General features: G+C 42.1%; 1 protein-coding gene across 1 annotated transcript; it reads left to right on the top strand.

Moving 5' to 3' along the window:
- Window positions 1–1,468: 1,468 nt before the first annotated feature.
- Window positions 1,469–2,194, top strand: LOC145095563 (uncharacterized). Its single transcript, XM_079033416.1, has one exon. It carries the CDS (start codon window positions 1,469–1,471, stop codon window positions 2,192–2,194), a length of 726 nt encoding a protein of 241 aa, XP_078889542.1.
- The last annotated feature ends 22,367 nt before the right edge of the window (window positions 2,195–24,561 follow it).

Genomic DNA, 24,561 nt, shown 5'->3' on the forward strand with positions numbered 1-24,561 from the left:
ACAGAGGCAAAGTAATGAATAAATATTATTTACAAAATGATCCAAAGAATCATTTTAATGTTGTATTGTATTGCATGTTAAGTTACCGATTTGCCATGTGCAGGTTCTGACAGCCCTAACAACCTCCTTCCATGCCCTACAGCCTCTCAAAGTTCTTGCATTCAGGTTATTCTTTCAGAAAGGAAATTGTCAAAGGAGATTGTCAAAGGAGAATTTAGTTATGGGTTTCTTTTAATGTTGTACATGTTTGGTTTCCTATAATAAATATTATGCAATATTAGCAATGTGTTACATTTACTTATTATTAGAATGATTATTTGTATTTGACATACTAGTGCAATGAATTATCTTTATTTTTTATTATGAGACTTTTAATGTGTTATTTAATTTGAAAATTAGTAAATCTATCAAAAATATATAATTTTAAAAACATTTAAAATTATGACACGCAAAAATGTGTGTCATCTTCATTTATGACATGGCCTTTCTTGACATGGGCTTTCTTGATACGCATTGTGTGTCATTAACACGCGCGTCGTAAGGTTACGACACGCGAATGCGTGTCGTCTTCCTTTATGACAAGGCCTTCCTTGATACGCATTGCGTGTCGTAAACGCGCGTCGGAATTGCGCGTCGTAAATGAGCGTCATAAATGAGCGTCGTAAATAAGTGTCGTCTATAGACGACGCGCAAAAGCGCGTCGTCTCTCTTTAAGACAGGGCCTTCCTTGATGCGCATTTATGCGTCGTCTGAGCCTTTTACGATGTGCAATGAACGTCGTAAAAGGCTGTTTTTCTAGTAGTGTATGCTAAAGGATCAAGCCCGTGATTGGTGGGGGGAGGTGACTAGCCAGGTGGGAGCAGTCAGTGTAGCTGAGATCGCATGGGCCGTGTTTGTTAGGAAATTTTATTTGGAGTTTGCACCACCGATTAAGGTACAACGACTGCTGAAGGAGTTTCATGAGCTTCACCAGACTACCGAGACTATGGTAGAGATCACCGCCAAGTTTCGGGAGCAGGCATTGTTGATTCCACAGTATGCTACCGATGAGGACATGAAGAGGATGAGGTATAATTCCATGCTGAGGGATGATATCCGCGAGTTTGTGAGTTTCACAGGGTGCAAACCCCTAAAAGAGATGGTGGAGAAGGCTCGTGAGTGGGAAATGGAGTTGGACTTCCGCATTAAGCGGAAGCCTGAGCAGGCGCAGATAGCAGTAGGTCAGGCTAAAAATCCTAATACCACGGATTCTTCTAGTAGGGGCCAATAGGGTCGGGGCCAGTGTGCCTGGTGTGGTAAACCGCACAGTGGAGCTTGCTGGACGGGCGATTCGGGATGCTATAGGTGTGGCCAGTTAGGCCACGTGATCAGGGATTGCCCCAAGAAGGGCTTGATTTGTTTTAACTACAACCATACCGTCCATAAGCGGGCCAACTGCACGAGGTTGCTGGGAGGGGGAGGAGCAGTGATGGTGCCGACGCTCGCCACACTAAGGATCACAGATAGCCACCCTGCTAAGGCGGATGCTCCAACGGTGAAGAGCCGTGCTTTGGATTTGACTAGCGATGAGGCTCGGGAAGCACCAGACATTGTGGTTGGGACCTTTTTGGCCAATGGTATGTCTGCCCATGTTTTTTTCGATTCGAGGGCTACCCGATCATTCGTATCTCTTGCACTTAGCAAGAAGTGTCGGGATGCATCGATGACTTTGGATTCCCCTCTTGAGGTTGAGATTGCAGATGACCGCACTGTGAGTGTAGCGAGGTTGTATCAGGAATGTCTCCTAAATGTGCTTGGGGAGAGGTTCCGTGTTGATCTAGTCCCGATACCATTGCGAGGGCTAACGGTAATTATCAGGATGGACTGGTTGGGGGCCAATGGGGCCATGCTTGATTGCGAGCGCCAGCTGGTGATTGTTCGAGCCCCAAATGGGGGAGAATTGGTTATTCATGGAGAGAGGGCCTCTCAGGAGCCAACCCTCTACTCAACTGCGTGGGATAGGAGATTTCTGCAACATGGTTGTATCGGATTTCTAGCATATATTTCGGATACAAAGGTTAAGACCCCGATGGATGTGGATTGTGTACCGATTGTACAGGGGTTTAGGGATGTCTTTACTGAGGAGTTACCTGGAGTTCCTTCGGAGAGGCAGATGGAGTTTCGTATTGATTTGCTGTGGGTGCCGCTCCAGTAGCCCAAGGCACCCTACCGGCTATCCCCACCCGAGATACAGGAGCTATCTATGAAGCTCCAGGAGCTGTTAGACCGATGGTTTATTCATCTGAGCAGTTCCTCGTGGGGAGCTCTGATCCTGTTCGTGAAAAAGAAGGATGGGTCACATAGGATGTATATTGATTATCGAGAGTTAAACAAACTAACGATGAAGAACCCTTATCCGTTACTAAGGATCGATGATTTGTTCGATCAACTGCAGGGTGCGTCTTGGTTTTCCAAGATTGATCTTCGGTTGGGATACCATCAGATGAGGATTCGGGATGAGGATATACCAAAGACAGCTTTCAGGACTCGGTATGGAAACTAAGATTTTGTGGTGATGTCATTCCGGCTCACCAATGGCCCAACAGTATTCATGGATCTCATGAACAGAGTGTGCATACCGATGCTAGATCGGTCGGTGATCATCATGATTGATGATATACTTATCTATTCTAAGACTAAGGAGAAACATGAGTAGCATCTGAGGGAGGTATTGGAGACGTTGAGGACGGAGAGGCTTTATACCAAGTTCTACAAGTGTGATTTATGGCTGCGAGAAGTACAATTTTTGGGGCATATCATCAACTAGGAGGGTATTTCGGTTGATCCAGTCATGGTTGAGGCAGTGATGCGATGGGAAGTACCTAAGAATGCATCCGACATCCGTAGCTTCTTGGGATTAGAGGGCTATTATCATAGATTTATCCAGGATTTCTCCAAGATTGATGTGCCTTTGAGTCACTTGACCAAGAAGAATGTGACATTTCGATAGGGCACGGATCAGCAGTTGGCTTTTGAGACCATGCGACAGAGGTTATGTGAGGCTCTGATTCTAGTACTATCCGAGGGACTGGATGACTTGGTGGTATACTGTGATGCATCGATCTCAGGGTTAGACGCAATACTAATGCAGAGGGGGTATGTGATCGCCTACGCCTCGAGGTAGTTGAAGCCTCATGAGGCGAATTACCCCACTCATGACTTGGAATTGGGGGCGGTGGTGTTTGCCCTCAAGATATGGAGACACTACTTGTATGGGGTGCGGTACACTATTTACACTGATCATAAAAATTTGAAGTACTTGATAGATCGGCATAACCTCAACATGCGACAGACCAGGTGGTTAGACGTGCTGAAATATTATGACTCCGAGATCTTATACCATCCAGGGATGGCCAATGTGGTGGCCGATGCTTTGAGCCGCAAGACGAAAGGTTCCCTGATTGGGAATATTTTTTGGAAGATGATGGTGATCTCTCCATTGTTAGACATGATTAAGGAGGCTCAAGTGGAGGTTTTGAAGAATGAAAATTGGAAATTAGAGTGGATACGGGGGCAAATTCCCCTATTTGTCCAGAATTGTCAGGGACTCTTGCCTCAGTGTGGTCGGGTATGGATTCTGGCATCAGGAGGGGTGGGGCAGAAAATAATGGGGGAAGCACACATTTCCAAGTTCTCTATACATCCAGGGGCTACAAAAATGTATTGAGACTTGAAGCTGAGTTACTGGTTGCCTTGCATGAAGTGCGAGATCGCCTGGTTCGTGGAGCAGTGCTTGACCTACCGGAAGGTCAAAGCTAAGCATCAGCGACCTCATGGCAAGGTTCAACCGCTACCCATTCCCATGTAGAAGTGGGAAGAGATCACTATGGACTTCATTATGAAGTTATCGAGGATAGTGAGGGGTGTGTACGTCATATGGGTGATTATGGATATGTTGATGAAGAGTGCTCACTTTGTTTCGATCGCTGAGAGTATATCCGTTCAAAAGTTGGCAAATATTTATGTATAAGAGGTAATGGCTAGACACGAGGTGCCATTGTCGGTAGTCTTTGACAGAGATGTTTGATTTACATCTAGATTCTAAAAGAAGTTCCATGAGGAACTAGGCACTCAGTTGCATTTTAGCACGACGTACCACCCCCAGACAGATGGCAAAAGTGAGAGGACGATTGAGACACTCGAGGATATGATTCGGGCATGCATGTTGGATTTTGGAGGTAGTTGGCATACGTACCTCCCATTGAAAAAGTTTTCATACAATAACAGTTACCATGCCAGTATTGACCGAGCTCCGTATGAGATGTTGTATGGTCGAAAGTGTAGGACCCCAGTTTGTTGGCGTAAGGTTGGACATTGGGTCATGGGGAGCATGAAAGCAATGCTCAAGACTACCAGGCTGATTCAGCAAGTGTGCGACCGGTTGCGAGTCGCGCAAAGCCGTTAGAAAATCTATGCTGACCTGCAGCGATCGGATATTGAATTCCAGGTGGGGGACTTCGTGTTACTAAAAGTGTCGCTATGGAAGGGAGCCATCAGGTTTTGAAAGAGAGGAAAGTTAGGACCTCGATACATTGGATTGTTCAAGATTACGACGTGAATAGGCAAGGTGGCCTATCGCTTGGATCTGACGGATGAGCTTAGCCAGATTCACAACACCTTCCATGTGTCTCAGCTTGAGAAGTGTGTTATAGATAAGGTTGTGGTTGTCTATTTGGATGACATTCAGGTGGACAAGAGCCTTAACTACATTGAGAGGCCTATTGCGATTCTATATAGGAAGACCAAGGTTCTTTGAAACAAGGAGGTGAAGCTAGTGAAGGTGCAATGGTTGCACCGAAGGGGCTCCGAATGGATTTGGGAGCCGGAGGATGAGATGCGAGACCACTACCTAGACTTATTTGGGCCAACAGACTTCAAGGACGAAGTATACTTCAAGTGGGGGAAACTTGTAACACATGTTCCAGGTATTATTTAAATTATCAACTTTTTCGGGTTTTCTGCATGGACTTGGTGAGTTGGGGAGCTCCAACTCGACGAGTGGAGGTTATTATGGGGATGCGGATTTTCAATCCTACTCGACGAGTTGGAAGACCCCGACTCGTTGAGTAGGTGTTGTAAAGGAAAACCCTAATTTTTAGGGTTTGCACCATATTAAAGAGTTTAATCCGCCTTTTATGGCCTCCCTTACCACCTTGTTAGCCAGATACAACCCTAGTTGGACCTTGCACCTTCTTGAGTGAGAGAAACAGTTTTTTGTGAGCAATTTTGGTGTGTTTGTGAAGGATTTTAGAGCTTGAAGAATAAGGAGCAAGGAGAGAAGCAGTAGATCCGACATCTACACTGTATTGGCCACAATCTTGAGGTATAAAGTCGTTACCTTGAGCTCTAGTTGATTAGATCCCTTTCCTTCGAAGTAAATGACTATTTTTGGTGCAAAATGGAGTCATACTCGGATCTGGAGTTATCACAAGGATATGGTTCCAGATCTGGATCTCTTTAGGTCCCTAATGACATAAAGTTTCTCACTTTATCCAGCTTAGGCCCGTCCCGTGCATAATTACCTTGTAGGAAGCTTAGTTTTGATATTATGACCTTGGAGGACCTTCCATGCACGTAAAGTTTTCAACTTTATTCGGTATATGCACTAGGGGAGGTTGGATCTGAAGTTTGGGACCTTAGATCCCATTGAAAAGGGTTGAACATCAAAGCGACCGAAGGATCTCGTTGAGTCCTTTAGTTGACTTGGCGAGTCAGGGTAGGGTTTTCTGTTTTTGAGTTTCTGATTGAGTGTAGTGAAGGACTAGGGTTTTGGTCTGAATGAACTTTAGGTCTTCTGGACATTTGATGAACTCGACGAGTCACTAGGGTGACTCGGTGAGTTGGATCAGGATTTAGTGGAACGAACTCGGGTGGAACACGACGAGTCGCTCGATGCACTCAGCGAGTTGAGGTCAACATGGACTGTTGACCTTGACATTGACCAGGGTGGACCAGGGTTGACTTTGAGGGTATTTATTGGGATTGTCACAAGTTAATCACATGTTGATAATAGGCAGTTGAGGAGGAGCAGCGTGTGGGAAATATCTGATCTTAGCTTATCAGTTCAACATTAGAGAGATGAGTCTTCTCACCATACCAATGGGTCGAAGGCACCAAGGCTGGCCCATTTATGATATGTGGTACTCTAGCACAAGTCATATTATGAGACATGATAGTTGGTTATGTGCTAGGATTGTATGCTAGTTCTATATGTGGTATACTTGTATAGAAGACCATGGGAGAGCCCATGGCATCTGGATGTAAGTCCATGTGGAGAGCCTATGGCTTTCCTACAAAAGACCATGTGGAGAACCCATGGCAACAGGATGTAAGACCGTGTGGAGTGCGCATGGCTTTCCTATTAAAGACCATGGGAGAGCCCATGGCACTTAGGTGTAAGACCATGTGGGGGAGCCCATGACATCCTAGAGTAAGACCCTGGGGATGAGCCCATAGCATCCCTATATGTTATATGCATGGCTTATGTGTTATATGTAGCTTTGTGTCTAATATGTTATGTGATTATGTGGATTGTGTATGGGGTATGCTCTGGGGAACTAAATAAGAACTAGCTTACAGTTTGTTGATTTGTTTCAGGTACTTCGGAGCCTAAGGGAAAATACAAGGCTGGATGGCGCGGGCTGCACTCTCCAGCATTTGTTTTGGTGGGACACTTTGATGTTTTGAATAAATAATAATGTTATGAATTTTGGGAATAGTGATTAATGTTACTCCACATTTTATGGAAATGTTTGGCTAATTTAAAATGAAAATTTTATTTGAAATTTTTGGGTCGTTACATATGTGCTTTGAGTGTGAGTACGCGGGGCTTACTTCCCAATTTGTCTTTTTGGGCTTTTTTAGGTTTGAGCCTTGTTGTGCCATTTAACTTCTGACTATAGGCCATGGGTTGACTTAGGGTTTTCTTGGAAGTATTTCCATGATGGTTTTGGGGCCCAATCGGGTTATTGGGCCATAATGGGCTTTTGTTGCTTTTTGTTTGGGTTTGGGTTGCCATTTTGGGCTTTTGTGCATTTGGGTTGCATCTTGGTTATGGAATAAGTTAGAAAACGGTAAAATGGTCTATTACCCTTTAAGAAGTTGGTTTTTGGAGTGGGCCTTGGATTTTGGGTTAATAGGTTAATTATTGATTATGATTGTATTTATTGGTAGATGATGCGAGGTTATCCAGTTCAGCGGTACGAGCAGTTGTTTGATTATCAGCGGATTGAGGTGAGTTTTCCTCACCATGTTTAGCGGGTCGAAGGCACCAATGCCGACCCAGAGTTTATTATGTTAGGGTGCTATATGTGTTCGTATGAACCTGTCATGTGTATGTGCTCGTATGCTTAGCGGGCGGGAACCAAAGGTTATTTTGTATGCTATTACTTGTTATACTTGCATGTTTGTATACAAGGCGAGGCCCGTTATGCGAGTTAGGGCGAGGCCCATTATACTCAGTCGGCGGACCCGTTATGCGAGTTGGGGTGAGGCTCGTTACACTTATTGGGTGGGTCCCATTACACTCAAGGCCTCTTATCATGTATTTCATCTTTCATCATCTATATCATCTTTCATCTACCCATATTTATAGGTATAAAATACATATACAGTTTAAATTGTGTGAAACATGTATAAATCGTTCATGAAACATAGATATCAGGAAAAGAAATAACAGACACATATAACATGTATTTATATTAAATAGTTCATATGTATGTGTAAGATGAAAGTAACTATGCACTAACTTGTTAAAGTGACGACTCAAAATTCGGATAGCGCTTCGCTTCTAGCAACTGTCTTTTCCTTTGTTGGAACCTACTATCATTATCACTAAGTCTTAGTCTATTATTTATTATGACTAATTTTTAGTCTCTATTCATCATTGACTCAAAGTCTACTTCAAGATCTAACAAGTAAGGAACAACCAGGTAGGATCATATCAGCGGTAGGGTCCGTTTAGTATATGAAGTATACTGTTTCAAAATCTCACTTCAACCACCTCACTAAATCCAGCCTAGACATCATCCCCGTAAGTAGATCAAACAGTATAAGAACTTGGAATCACTGAAATTTTTTTTTTAAAGGTTCATAATAACGATAATGAACTTAAACACAATTGATAGGTAAAGTACGGAAAGAATAACTTAACTTAGGTTTAGCGAGAAATCGGACTCTACACGGACAGAACTTCTAAGTCCCAAACTCTACTTCTCGGGGCTTTCCAGCGCTATGGGGCTTCACTTCTAAGACCTAGGAAGTACTAGAGAAAAACTTAGAGGTTTTTTTTGGGAGGGAGGGAGAGAGAGAGAGAGAGAGAGAGAGAGAGAGAGAGAGAGAGAGAGAGAGAGAGAGAGAAAGAGAGAGAGAGAGGGGGAGGGAGAGAGAATTGGATGAAGAGGTGAGGATTTGAGTGAAATCCACCATCTACTTATAGGATGAAGGAGCCACGTCACGGGGAATACTGCAGTATGACGAGCGTAAACATGCAACGTGTCACGATCAGGTCGAACATGGTGGGGAAAAAGGTGTGGCCTAGAGCATGCCACGAGTAGATTTCTGATTAATCCGAAAATTAATTATCTTGTAAAATATGTAACTTTCGTATATGATCTCCATTTTTGATGTTATTTATATCCACACGTGACTATTGACGTGATCTACAACTTTGTTTTAGACTTTGTCAGCTAATTTTTGTTTTATTTTTAAACTTATATTTTAACAGGTTTAGACAGTTAATGGCCGTTAAAAATTCATAACTTTGCAATCCGACGTCTGTTTTCGACTGTCTTTATATCATTGAGCTCCTATTAATGATATCTTGAATTTTCATTTAGGTTGTGTCGGCTAATAATCGATCGATCTAAAATTTGATTTCTGGACTGTATACTGCTACGCTGAATCTTAGAAAAATCATAAGTTCCTCTAACGAAGTCAGATTTGGATGTTCTCTATATGTATGTTCCCGGTTTGACCTCTACTATGATTTTCATTTAGATTGCTAAGGCTAAAAAGTATTTTATGAAAAATTTACTTTTTACGATACACATAGCCGTGCCGGGTTAACCGCAAAACTTCGACGAATCATAACTTTTTCGTTATAAGTCGGATTTCAGCGTTCTTTATATCTTTGGAATCCTTGTTATAACTACTTCAAATTTCTTCAAAGATATTGGGTCTAATTATTAATTTATTTTAGACACGTATTTTATTCTTATTTTATTATGTCGTTATAAGCACATATATTAGACATAAATCACGTAAATCACATAATACTGAAATAATTCTTCTTCATTACATAAGATAGGTTAAAATTGTTGACACTAACTATTAAATCATCATACTAATGCTTAGCCAGAAATTTGGGCGTTACATTAATCGTTCCTTGTGGATTAGAAGTTATGAAATAGAGGATTTCCACTAAGACATTTGGTCTCAGTATCTGCAATAATATTGCCAGATAGCTAAGGAAATGAACCTAGCTCTTATGGCCTTAAAATAAAACGCAGCTCATATTAGGGAAAACCCGATTGCGTTTGATGCTAACAGTGTGTCCTGACATCCTCACCCTAAACCATCCGTTGTAGATTCATAGAACACCTATGCTTCTTTTATGTTTAGGAATAATTATTGATTTAAGTCTTTTAGTATTTTAGATCTGTAAGGCTTATTATATTTCCAAATTTATATCGTATATTATGGAGAAATTTGCTCAACATGATGACTGCTTTTATAATATTTTTAGGTTCAACGAATGTGAAACCAATAATTCTCATAATATTCAAATAGTTGCATAATTGATACGATATACAATTTATTTTGTAACAATTCTTACAATCCGAGAATCAAATATGTTAGAATATTTGACGGATTTCATATTACAGAAAATATAATATATATTTTTATAATAATTATTAAAATATAAATATATCATTTCTTTAAAATCATTTCTACATGATGATCGAGAGTTAAATAGTAATAATTGATTTTTGGTATATTAGTAATTAATTATTACGTATTTTTCAAATCTTCGTTTATCAACCGTTTAAGGCAATGTACATTCCTTTTGTACATAATTATGTTGAATAACATATTTGGTTATATGTAACGTCATTTCATGTTTTCTCAACATATTTGTGCATATCTATACGATGAGTATTACAATTTTTGATTCGTCAAATAACTTATATCTTTATAGAAATCTACTTAAAATCTTGTGATTTTTATTAATATTAATTAACATATCTCAACTAGGTGTCGTTATAACATTTGTAACATTCTAGTATAACTTATATGATTTATCGATGATTTATACAACTTAGATTGCTATTTCATAAACTTTTGACTAATAACAAAGTATCATTCTATTTTGTGTATAAAACTTGAAAATAATCAAAACTTTAATAGACACTCATGTATTCTCCCCCACATATTAAAATTGTAAAAGAGGGGTTGTAGAAACTCCCCTTTGAAGTGTGACTTTGATTCATTCGAAGTTGGTTCATTTGTGTGAAGCTTAGTATGAAAAACCGCATCTTCACTGAGCTAAAACCAACCATCGGGTGGGCTGCTCCAATAGCTTTTAGTTGCATTTCTTCCATCTAGAAGAAAAACACAAAGAAGATGGGGGATGATCGGAAGAGCAAGGTAGATCAACAGTATAACATCCACAAAAATCATGCCAAATTAAAAATTTTTAAATCATTCAAAAACTAAAAGTTATAACAAATTTGTTTTCAAAACAACTCTATAACAGAGTATCCTAGAAACATACTCATAATATGTGAGGAGCTGTACGATCATGTCTTTGCCTCAAAATACCGATACTCAGCAAATAGCACATATACAAATAACTGCATGTAATGGGTTCACGGGTTTACAGACTGGATTACCCTTGGGCCCATAATGTGATTCTGGCTTGCCTTCCGGACCCACAACTCACATTTAGCTTGCCACTAAGCCCACATTACGAGTCTAGTATGCCCTGCCCGACCCCCCCCCCCCGGTTGACTTGTCGAGTGTCCAGACAACTCGTCGAGTAGTCGAGAAAATCCTAACTCACTTATCGAGTCGTCTTGTTGACTCGCTAAGTTCATGCAGAACCCTCAAAGGCTAATCTTCATCGGACTTGCCGAGTTGGCCATGCAACTCGTCGAGTCTCTTCAGTCCTTTCTCCATTTAGATGTTTTTAAGCAACCACAAAGCTCCATATTGCAGATCTAAGCTTCTAAGGCATAGTTCCTACATAAAGTTGCAAACTTTACGCACATGCAAGGTGCTAAGGAAAAAATTAAGCTAAAGAAGAGCTTCTAGGTGAGGAAAAGGCATTATCTTGCTAAAGGCTGAAGCTTTATGACTATAAGGACCAAGATGAGCCTAGATATGAAGTTGCAACTTCAGTCTATGACCAATACCCAAAATGAATCACCAACATGATAAAATGGCCCTAATCTCATGTATGAAGAGATCTAGTTTGAAGGAAGTTCAAGGTAACAACTTGTTACCTTCAAGTGACACTAAAATGGAGTAGAATTCAGATCCACAACTTTTCCTTGCTCCAAGCTCCTTGGTCTTCAAGCTCCTCTTACCAAGATCTTCCTTCCAAGCTTAATAACACACAAATATGGAAAGTAATTGTGATTTAGGGTTTCTGAGCTCAAAGGCGGCCGTAAGGGAGGCTAAGGGAGGCTAGTGACCCTTTCAATATGGTGCAAAACCCCAGAAATTAGAGTATCATCCTCCAGCTCCAACTCGTCGATTCGTGTACTCCAAGTCGTCGAGTTCGTCACTTAAGACACGCGGCCAAATCTATTCCTACTTGATGAGTCAAGGTATCTAACTCGTCGAGTAGACCTTTCAAAATGGAAATATAAGACTGTAAAGTATATACCTTAGAGTCGGGGTGTTACAATTATCCCCCACTCGAACTAGACTTCGTCCTCGAAGTCTGCTGCGGTGAACAACTCCAGGTAATGCTCCTGCATCTCCGCCTCTGGCTCCCAAGTCCACTCAGATCCCCTCCAGTGCTCCCATTGTAGCTTTACCAAAGGTACCTCCATGTTCCGTAGGACCTTCAATTTCCTCTACAGTATGACTACTGGCCTCTCTATGTAATTCAGGCGCTCGTCTTCATGTATGGATTTGACTAAGATCCCTTGCTAGCTCTAGTCTATATGTCACCATGCCAACCCTGGCAATGATCATGAACGACCTGATGTATCGGGAAGCCAATTTCCCTATCTTCCTGAAGCGGAACACACCCTTCCAGGGTGAGAACTTCAGGAGTACCAAGTCACCGACCTGAAACTCCAATTCCAATCGGCGCCTGTCAGGGTAACACTTCTGTAGACTCTGTGCGGCCTGCAACCGCTACCTGATATGTTGAATCCTCTCGGTAGTTTGTAGGACCACCTCGATCCGACCCATCACCCTGTGACCGACCTCCCCCTAATAGACTGGGGTGCAACATCTGCGTCCATACAACAACTTATAAGGTAGAGCGCTAATGCTGGAATGAAAGTTGTTATAGGAGAACTCTGCAAGCGGTAGGTAGGAGTCCCAACTCCCACCGAAATCAATAACGCAGGCTCTCAGCATATCCTCGAGATTCTGCATGGTCCGTTCACTCGGATCATCTATCTGCAGATGGTAGGCTATACTGAAGTGCAGTCAAGTGCTCAGTTCCTCGTGGAACTTCTGCCAGAAACGGGAGGTGAACCGAACACCACAGTCTGAAATAATAGAGACTAGTACCCCATGACGGGCAACGATCTCGCGGATATATATGTTAAACAGCTTCTCGGCCGATGTAATCTCTCATATAGCTAAGAAGTGGGCACTCTTGGTCAGTCGATCCACGATGACCCAAATAGCATTGAAGCCCTTCGCTGTCCTCGATAGCTTGGTGATAAAATCCATCGTGATCTGTTCTCACTTCCACATGGGAATCTCCAAGGGTTGTAGCTGACGGTGCGACCTCTGATGCTCAGCCTTGACCATCCGGCAAGTCTAGCACCTCTTGACATACCATGCAATCTCTGTCTTCATACCTTGCCACCAGTAACTCAATCACAAATCCTGGTACAGCTTGGTGGCCGCCAAGTGAATAGATAAAAGTGACTTATGAGCCTCCTCCAAAACAAACTGTGTGACCCCACAAGACATCGGAAACCATACCCGACCATAGCAGGTAAATAATCCCTGGCTATCCTACAATAACCGGGTGTTCTCACTCCTAATCATCTCAAGTCTCCAGTTCTCATGACACATACCCTCTGCTTGAGCTTCCCTGATCATGCTCACAAGTGGAGAATCCACCGATATCCTCATACATTTCACTAGGGTAGAACAGCCAGCTGACTTACGGCTCAGAGCGTCCGCAAGCACATTCGCTTTACCTGGGTGGTAAAGGATCTCACAGTCGTAGTCCTTGACTACACCCATCCACCTGTGTTGTGTCATGTTCAGGTTCGGCTAATCCATGATGTGTCTTAGGCTCTTGTGGTCAATGTAAATGGTACAGCGGACCCCGTAGAGGTATGTCTCCAAATCTTGAGAGTAAATTCCACTACTCCCAACTCCAAATCATGAGTATGGTATCTCATCTCATGTGGCTTCAACTGTCGAGATGCATAGGCTAACACCTGTCCTCTCTGCATGAGGACCGCTCCCAATCCCGTGATGGATGCATCGCAAAACTGGGCTGACGGACTCCATAGAGTGGAGTGGACGAAATTTATGGGTAAGCCCATAAGATTTTGTCCAAAGGATCTAAAGAGGGAGTCCATGGGCTGCTTAATCCTTAAGCAAGGAATTAGGGTTTCCTCTAGAAACCCTAGCAGCTCACTGATCTATGTAAACCCTCCATACACTTGGAATTTTGGCCTATGCATTCCAGATAGAAATCTTGGCTGATTTCTTTTCTCTTATTGGCATCCTTGTTGTGTTGACTGTTTCTGACTCCATTAGAGGTTCAACACTTGGAGCACTAAGCTTTCAAGAGTCAAGGTGGTTCTTGTTATTGCTACATAACAAATGAGGTATTGATCAAACCCTAATTTCATGTGAATTTTGAGTATTGTATGCTAGATCTAGGGTTATTGCTTTCTTGTTCATATTCATATGTTCAATAAAGAAAAACTTAGATCCAAAGCAATTAGGATTGCATCATCACATAGGAATGTAGATATGCTGATAGCCCATCTGTTTTATACTTTATCAAGAATATCGTAAGCAATGATGTCAACATAGATATGTTATGTAAATTATAGCAAACCAACAATACTGTGAACTATGGTCGAAACAAATTTCTTTATAATGATGTCGGAGCATATGTGTGCTACATAGCAAGATAGTTCAAACATTTTATTGTTCTAATCAACTAAATATAACATTCAAAACGTTGATAAAAAATATATGTTCGATTCAAGGTGCAGCTTTAGATAAATAAATATTTATATTGAGATTTATAATAATTCTTTATTAAATCTTCTAAAATGCTACAACCAAAATTATATATCAATGACATCTTCAATCAACCAACACCTTCTCCTTCTTTAGAGTTGCAAGCTTCTTCGCTCTTACCAAATCAACACCTTTTAGTCATTTACCTCGGCTGGCCTGTAGAGACAGACCATGTAACTTTCATTAATAATTTACAATAATATAGCAATTCATCAAAACATTCAGGCATGAATACATACGTTTTGAAGTACATTCGATGTTATGTTAGCTTAATCTCAACCATCCGTAACTTCAACATTTCACAGCATCCTATTTGTAACCACCATAAAATTCATGAAAATTTAAAACTTTTTCAAACATCCAAAACCCAATATTTATTATAAAATTTGTTCAAAATAGTTTTATATTAGAGTATCTCGGAAATCAAAATCATAAAATGTGAGGAGGTGCACGATCAAGCTTGTAACGTCCCCAAAATCATAACTAAAATTTTCTTTTTAAAACGTTACTTAAACCATAATTGTCAATTCATAACATAAAATCAGAGCGTTAATTCAAAACATATTCTTATTATCGGAGTAAACCATCCCAGGCTGACTAACCAATGGTGTGTGTCATGCGATCACCCCGAGCTCTTCCCTCCGCTGCCGGAAGTACCTGAAACAAAAACTGAAAACTATAAGCATGAAGCTTAGTGAGTTCCCTGACCTACCATATACCATAAACATAACTGTATACTGCAAATGTTGGGCCTCTCCCACTACCTCGGGCCTCGCCCGCTACAACAGGCCCCGCTTGCTCCAGGCCCCGCCTGGCTTCGATACCCGATCGATATACATATATGTTTCTCTTAGGCCCCGTCGGTCTCTGGGCCCCACCCGCTAAACATATACTAACATATAACACATCGCATAACATATAAACTACAACTACTCTACTGCATTCCTGTACTGAGGCCTCGCCTTTCTTGGGCCCCGCCCCTGCCCTACTACAGATAAGTCATGGAACCCCGTCCATGCTCCTACTGATAGTGAGATACGGGCCCAACCCACACTCACTCCTTTCCTACTGTGGGCCTCGCCCCTGCTCTGCTGCTAATGAGATGTGGAACACTGTCCACACTTTGCTATTGGTGAGATATGGGACCTCGCCCACACTCACCTCCCTACCAGGCACATACATGTATCACACAGACAACAAGTATAAACTATCATGTAAACAGTTCCTTAGGCACCCGCCTGCTAACATTGGACCATGGTCCTAAACATCATACTAGCATACAGTGCCTAGGGCTAACCCCCGGGTCTTCCTACTCATAACTACATGGGCCGGCATTGTGGCCGTAGACCCATTCACACAATGAGGATACTTATCTTGAACTCTTGAAACCCTGCTGGTACCCCTTCTGGCTACTATCTGATAATCCCCGCACGACTGCTCCTCTAGCTCCTCGAACTATAAATACCACAATAATACTTAGCCCAATACAATATCCTTCTAAGGGTAAATTGACCATTTTACCCTTAACGCAATCTGGTCCATGACTAAGGCCCAAAACCATAATATGAAATGCCCAACACTAGATAACCTTCTCAAGCCCACTAATGACCCACTAATGGCCCATTTTGCTACATTCGGCCCCATCCCCTAATAGGCATGACCCTAAGCCTAAAATATATTCCTTGGCCCATATAATATGATTTCTGATGGCCCACTAAGGCCCAAATACCCAAACATGCCCCAAACCACGGCCCAATAATTAATGATCCATACAGACAGAGTACGTCGGGCGTACCCCCATGTACGCTAAGCGTACAGGCAAAATGGTGAGTACGCTGGGTGTACCTGCACGTCAGCTCAGCGTAATCTTCCTGTTAAGTCATTTTCCATTAAGTGCTTATTACTCCATTCTAGGGGCTACAAACTCAGATCCAGGTCCTTTTTCATGCCTTCTTCCATAAAGTCACTGACTTGGTGACTTTACATGGCCCCAATCAACTCAAACATCCAAAAATGATCTTCTACTTTCATGAAAATGGTCCTATCTCTTGCATGGCTCCAAAAACACCGTCAAGGTATCAACTTTCTGTTCTAGGAAGTCACTTAGCACCAAGGGTGGCAACCCTTGGCCTGAAATCGGATCTAGGCTATAAAGCTTCCACCTTGGACCAAAAACTATTTGATAAACCAAATAGACAAGATCTACTCATCCTTAAATAAAGTTGTGAGATTTATACCTCAAAAGGGTTCCAAAAGATGATGCTATCTTAGATCTATGAGCTACATCCACCCAACTCCTTCCTTGCCAACTTCTTCTTTCTTCTTCCAAGCCCTTCTTTGCCAAACCAAGCTCCACAAGGTCAAATACCCACAATAATGGAGGAAAAAGAGCTACTTAGGGTTTATGAGGGTACGAGAGCAGATATGGAGGCTAGGGTGGGAACCATTATGTTCCTTATATAGTGGTTGGCCATAAAATTAGGGTTTCTGGACATTTAACGTAGGTTGGGCATACATCCTATACGTTGGGCGTACGTCCCCAACACCCGCGATCACTTAACCCATCTACGTTGGGCGTAACCCAGCTTACGTTGGGTGTACCCAGCTACTCACACACATGCATTCCATGCATGCCTAGGACCCTTTTCCCAAATATTTCCTTTAGGGGCCATTATTGTCACTATCTTCATAGTGTCATAACTCGTTCATTCTAAGTCCATTTTCGACGAACTTTATACCCACGAAAGGTGGCGAGAAGCCCTACACTTCTAACAACACACCCTGGTCCGAAACCTTCTCCCATAATACCTTTAAGATCATAAAAGACTAAAATGCCCCTAGCCTTGGCCTCTAAAATTCCATAATTGAATGATTTAGAACAGGGCGTTACAACTCTCCCCCACTTAAACTAGACTTCGTCCTCGAAGTCCGCTATGGCCAACTATCCTGCAATCTGCTCACTGCCTTCCTATCCGATACTCACTCCACTTGTTCAACCCAATCCTCAGAGGACTGCCTCCAATGGCCTTCTGCCCAGTCATTCCGGCTAACTCTAGTCGTCTAAGATAATAACCTGGAGTGCACTCTAATCTCGTCAATCCTCAGAACACAACTTACTCAACTGACACTCCTTCTGGTACTCCCCGAATACTTCTGTTGAACATTCTAGGGGTCCCCCCCCCTTTTCCTTGCGCATCCACTGGCCTTCCCAAGGAAACTTTCTATAACCAACCACCTCCTCTGTCTTTGTGGAGGACATGCCCCTCACGATATCCATTACTCCAGCCACTCCCAGTCTAGTCACTATTGTTGGTACTAACTGGATACTTCTTACTACTATAACTTAGTGTTGGGCACCCATCACCGCAAATGGATCAGATAATCCTTCGAGTAAAAGATTCATCCCTGCAACGTTTAGAATCAAGCGAGAGCTGTGAAATAGGGTCAAACCCATGCCTCTGAGATTATCCAACCCTGCTGTGAGAGGCATAACCCCCTCGGTCAATTAGATGTCTTATACCATAGTCCTCTTATCATCACTGCCACTAACTGAAAATTCTGCTGCCCCTTATCCGCCTTTTGGATGAACCAAGACCACTCTCGTCCCCACTAATCTATCAATATCTGGATTACCGTACTCCCACCGGTCGCTACTCCCAACACAATCTCCTAGTCGCTCCCAGCAACTTTCGAAGAAACTTCGGCTATCTAATACTGCTCCATCTACCCTGCCACTCTGGCGCTACAAGTCCTAAGATCCTCGATCCCCTAACTTGACCCTAAGGTCCCTACGAGGTCCCACCTGTGCTACTATAATCTCACGGGCCTCGCCCACAGGTCTCACCCAAAACCATATTACTGAGGAACCCTGCTCTCAAGTCTCACCTATATTGCTACTCATATACAGGCCTCACCCGTGGGTCTCACCCAACTATATCCTGGAGCGGCCTCTTCGAAGGTCGCACCTCTAACGGGGGGATGATGTGACAACCCGATATTTCAACTCTTTGTAATGACCTAAAAAGTCAAGTATTGTAACCACTTTTGAGTTAATAAAATTAACTTTGATAATAAAATGTCCAAAAAGTTCTATTTAAATTCCTTCTATGTTTAAATGTCATTAAACCATGATCGTACGTAAAAAGAGCGCCCAAATCCGACTTCGTATATTGAAGTTAAGATTTTTCCAAGTTCGGCTTAGCAACAGACAACTAAAAACTCAAATCGGAGATCGAGCGACTTTTGGCCGGAATGACCTAAATGAGAATCGAAGGTCTCGACAATGGTATTTCAGCGGTGAAAAGTCTGGCACAAACCGGCGTCAGATAAAGAAGTTATGAATTTTTAAAGAAATTCCTTAATCACGTCATCTTATAATTAAATAATAAAAATAGAGAATGTCGAAGACAGGAGGATGTGCTAGAGGAGGATGTGCCGAAGACAGCCTTCCGAACTCGTTATGGACATTACGAGTTCGTGGTGATGCCATTCGGATTGACCAATGCGCCCGCAGTCTTCATGGATCTGATGAATAGAGTATGCCGACCTTACTTGGATCAGTTCATCATCGTTTTCATTGACGACATCCTGATCTACTCCCGAAGTAAGAAAGAGCATGGCGATCACCTGCGACAAGTTCTAGAGACATTACGAAAAGAGAAGCTTTATGCGAAGTTCTCGAAATGTGAATTTTGGATCCGGAGAGTCGAATTCTTAGGACACGTGGTAAGCGAGGAGGGAATCCACGTGGACCCATCCAAAATTAAAGCCATTGAGAACTGGTCAGCACCTAAGACGCCTACAGAAATTCGTCAATTTCTAGGTCTCGCTGGCTATTACCGCAGATTCATTCAGAACTTCTCTCGAATAGCGAAACCTCTTACAACCCTAACCCAGAAAGGCGTGGCCTTTGACTGGGAAGAGAAACAAGAAAGAGCGTTCCAAACGCTCAAACGAGCCTTGTGCACCGCACCAATACTATCCCTTCCCGAAGGAATAGAAGACTTCGTAGTCTATTGCGATGCATCGAATCAAGGGCTCGGATGTGTCCTGATGCAGCGAGGTAAGGTCATCGCCTACGCCTCGAGACAGTTGAAGACACACGAGGTTAACTACACGACCCACGATCTTGAACTAGGAGCAGTGGTGTTTGCTCTGAAGATCTGGAGACATTACTTGTATGGAACGAAGAGCACTATCTTTACCGACCACAAGAGTTTACAACACATTTTCGATCAAAAGGAGCTCAACATGAGACAACGACGGTGGGTCGAGCTACTCAGTGATTACGAATGTGATATTCGTTATCATCCGGGTAAAGCCAACGTAGTAGCAGACGCCCTAAGTCGGAGCGGATCACTATGGATTTCATAACCAAGTTGCCCAAGACAACAGGTAGACTTGACACCATATGGGTCATCGTTGATAGATTGACCAAGTCTGCACACTTCCTGCCTATCAAAGAAACCGACAAGATGGAGAAACTTACGAGAACATACATTAGGGAAATCGTACGGCTACATGGTGTACCTATGTCCATTATCTCCCATAGAGATAGTAGGTTTACCTCAAGATTTTGGCAATCACTACAACATTCCCTAGGAACAAGGCTGGACATGAGCACAGCCTACCATCCTCAGACCGACGGACAGAGTGAGAGGACCATCCAAAAACTGGAAGATATGTTGCGAGCCTGTGTGATTGACTTTGGGAAGGCATGGTATACTCATTTACCCCTTGTCGAGTTTTCCTATAATAACAGTTATCACACGAGCATCAAGGTTGCTCCATTTGAAGCTCTCTACGGCCAAAAGTGCAGATCCCCTCTGTGCTGGGCTGAGATGGGTGATACCCAATTAGCCAGGGGGCAAGCTTCCGACAGTACTCTCACCGGTCCGGAGATCATTTGGGAAACGACAGAGAAAATCGTTCAGATCCGCGAACGATTGAAAGCCTCTAGAGACCGACAGAAGAGCTACGCTGATAAATGAAGAAAACCTTTGGAATTTCAGGTGGGAGACCGAGTCCTTCTCAAAGTCTCACCCTGGAAGGGCTTGATACGCTTCGGCAAGCGTGGGAAGCTTAATCCGAGGTACATAGGGCCTTTCGAGATTCTTGCAAGAGTCGGCCCCGTAGCTTACAAACTCGACCTACCAGACGCACTTCGTAACGTGCATTCTACATTCCACGTATCTAACTTGAAAAAGTGTCTATCCAACGAGACTCTTGTAATCCCACTCGACGAGATCGAGATCAACGAGAGCCTCAACTTCGTGGAAGAACCTGTAGAGATCATGGACCGTGAGGTCAAGCAGACAAAACAAAGTCGCATACCCATCGTGAAGGTTCGCTGGAACGCCAAGCGGGGACCTGAATTCACATGGGAACGCGAAGATCAGATGAAACAAAAGTACCCTCATCTCTTTCATGTTCACTAGTATCTTTACTACTTTAAATTTCGGGACGAAATTCCCTCTAACGGGGGGATGATGTGACAACCCGATATTTCAACTCTTTGTAATGACCTAAAAAGTCAAGTATTGTAACCACTTTTGAGTTAATAAAATTAACCTTGATAATAAAATGTCGAAAAAGTTCTATTTAAATTTCTTCTATGTTTAAATGTCATTAAACCATGATCGTACGTAAAAAGAGCGCCCAAATCCGACTTCGTATATTGAAGTTAAGATTTTTCCAAGTTCGGCTTAGCAACAGACAACTAAAAACTCGAATCGGAGATCGAGCGACTTTTGGCCGGAATGACCTAAATGAGTATCGAAGGTCTCGACAATGGTATTTCAGCGGTGAAAAGTCTGGCAAAAACCGACGTCAGATAAAGAAGTTATGAATTTTTAAAGAAATTCCTTAATCACGTCATCTTATAATTAAATAATAAAAATAATTTCGGAATTTGCCAACGGAGTCTAAACGAAAGTTGTAGAGCATAGTCTCACCTACGCGTGGATATAAAGAACGTCGAAAACGGAGTTCGTATGAAGGAGATATGAATTTTAGAAGTTTATTTAAAATAAATATAAATTTAAATATAAATTCTTGGTAATATCCGAAGGGGAGTCAGCAGATAGGACCGGAGTACGCCCCGCGTAACCTCGTACGCCCCGCGTACTCGAATCAAGGGCCTCGGATCGTCCACATCGCCCCTATTCCTCTATGCTCTCCCATCCGAAGTGCGTAAGCGATGACGTCCCAGTACGCGCTGCGTACCCTCGTACGCCCAGCGTACCGAGGCGGTTCAGCACCCCTATAAAAGGGATGTGAGGGTTTCCGAAAAACTTGCCCATTTCTTCTCTTTTCTCTTACGTTTTGCCTCATTTTCCACGCCCATTCAAACCCGAAGCTCTGGTCTTTTTGCTCAAGTCCCGAGGGTCGATTTTACTCCCGAGATTCCCGAGAATCCCGAGAAAAATCCGTTTCCCAAGACGAAACTCTGCCCGGTTTTCCATCTCGCTATCTTCAAACATTCAAGTGAGTTCATACCCCTTTAATCAACCTTTGAAATGATTTTTAAATGTTTTAAATACTTATGGGGGGGATACAAGTTAAATACTTATAGTTATTGCTTCAATCACATGTGGTTGCATTAATCACATGTGATTAATAACTAGGGAAACGAGTGATTTTATCACTGTTCAAACTGTCTATCAAACTGTTTTACTTCAAAATGTTTTACAAACCCTTTTACTTTTCAGACTTATTTACAACTGTGATTCAAACAAATGTTCCTTATACTTCAACTGTTTTATCAAACCTATGCCTTCAAATTGTTTTATAGATTGACATCAAGTCGATCTTTTCTTAAAATAATACTTATGTTTCAAATGTCTTATAAAAACTTATTTATGCTTTTATATTATAAATTGCATGCCCATATATGTATAGATGTATAAATAATGTTTAAAGGGCTTAGGAAGGCCATCCGCCCTATTTCCTTTTTCTCGATTTGGATGTGGTCTGGTGGGATTTCGGGTGACCATCCGAAGGTCGTTTCAATATTAATTATATATCAAATATACATATATAGACATAAAAGTACTTCCATATTCATACGTACTAGACACACCATTAGTAAGTTACCATCGGGGTAACACAGGATCATACTATTACAACTGCTAGATCAATGAGTCAGTTCATTCATGAGTCCATATACAACTATACTATGAGAACATATACAACTATACTAGGAAGAGAACATATACAACTATACTAGAACGAGAAACATTACCCTTACATTAATACGTTAACAATTGTGATCCACTGTATCGGAGCATGCCTTAAATGTCATGGCCCGAGTTGTAGCCAGAATTCTCTTGGAGGGAGAGCGTGAGTTTGCGTATAGATCTATACCGGATTGACTATCCTACACCTTGCTGCTAGCTACAGCCGGACCTGCAGGTCTGCGGGTGCCAAACGTCATTCCGTTATTACGACCATTCGTATGTCGTTGTTACCAGTCAATAGCATGGTGCAATTATCACATTTTACCTTAATATAAATCCGGTTTAAGGTAGTTAGTACAGCAGTAGTTACTATAAAACTAAGCTACAGTACTACAATGATTTACCCATTACATATTTTTAGTGATAACCTCACTTGAACTTTAATGTACAAACTATATTTTGTTAAAAGATAGTTGCACTTGGGAAATTACACACTTTTACAACAAACGAACATACAAAACAGTTAAGCCTTGGTAGAAGGCTACTTTAATAGAAAATATAGGTTTTTCTGAGAGATTCAAACTTTTACAAACTCTTACATACATTTTACAAACTTATACTTGAGACACGTTCAAACGTTTTTGATAACAAACACCGACACTAAAATACTTATGAACTCACCAGCTTAATGCTGATAAACTCTTTCAAAATAACTTGTATTCTCAGGTCATCAGTAGACAGGTACCGATGCCAGCTTTTGAGAAGATGGAGCGCATTCAAGACTCATCATATTATTATTTTGATTTACCTTATATTTTTGGTGTCTAAAACTGTACAGAACACGCTTGTATTAAAATTATATATTTAATGCAATGGATGATGTTGTTTGCTTATTTACATTTACTGTGTTGTGATACTTTACATGACGTCCTCCTCCCCATAACGTTTCCGCCGTTCTTGGTTTTGGGGTGTGACAGGGATCCCTAGCCCCATGGTAGTCTGGAGCTCCACAAGCTCTGAACTCCCAAAAAGTCAAAGTACGTGCTCCGATCATTGATATCATCTATGTCCGGAAGGGTCCCACCCTCTCATCCAAAATCTCTAGTATACCCTCCTTGACCATGCCAAAAATCACAAGAGTCTGGTTTAGTTTGTCGCGCGTAATCTCTACTGATACGAACTCTCTCATACGCTCCTCGAGCTGCTCGGTCCCTGTACCCAAGCCTGATCCCTCTTCGGCGCCTGATACACCCACTGGTCTCTCACACAATGTCACAATGATGAAAACATATCACAAAAGCTATCAGAATACTCATCACTGCTGAGGGATCATATACACACACTACAAGTTTCCCGATCTCATCTCGGTCTTTCCCGAATCGAGTACGGATCCACTACAGGTCCCTTTTACTAATACTACTTCTCCTAGCACTAACTCATCCTAGGCTTACCCTAGGGAAACCTCCAACCCGCACCCATGCCTCAGCTACTGAAGGTATCTTTAAAATGCCAATTAGCCACTACCTGAATACCATCACATGTGACGAGGCTCAGATAATCCTTCGAGTAAAGGACCCGTCCCTACAATGGTTAGACTTAGACGAGAGCTACGCAATAGGGCCAAATCCAGCACTCTGAGATTATTCAACCCTGATCACATGTGACTTGACGTATTCACCTAGTGGTTAACTTCCATCACTCAGAGTCCCACAAAGCACAAAGCAAGTAGAATTCAGACAAAAGGGAAATCTAACCATCACATAATCAAGCAATCACATTCACATAAAAAGAATCTGCACTAGCATGTGACATAAGCTCATAAACTCAGGCATAACCTAAACAGGCTATCCTACTATTATCTAACTAGTACTCTCATGCAGCT

The sequence above is a fragment of the Lactuca serriola genome, chromosome 3 (assembly GCF_051521515.1).
Source record: "Lactuca serriola cultivar US96UC23 chromosome 3, Lser_US96UC23_V15, whole genome shotgun sequence".
NCBI lineage: Eukaryota > Viridiplantae > Streptophyta > Magnoliopsida > Asterales > Asteraceae > Lactuca > Lactuca serriola.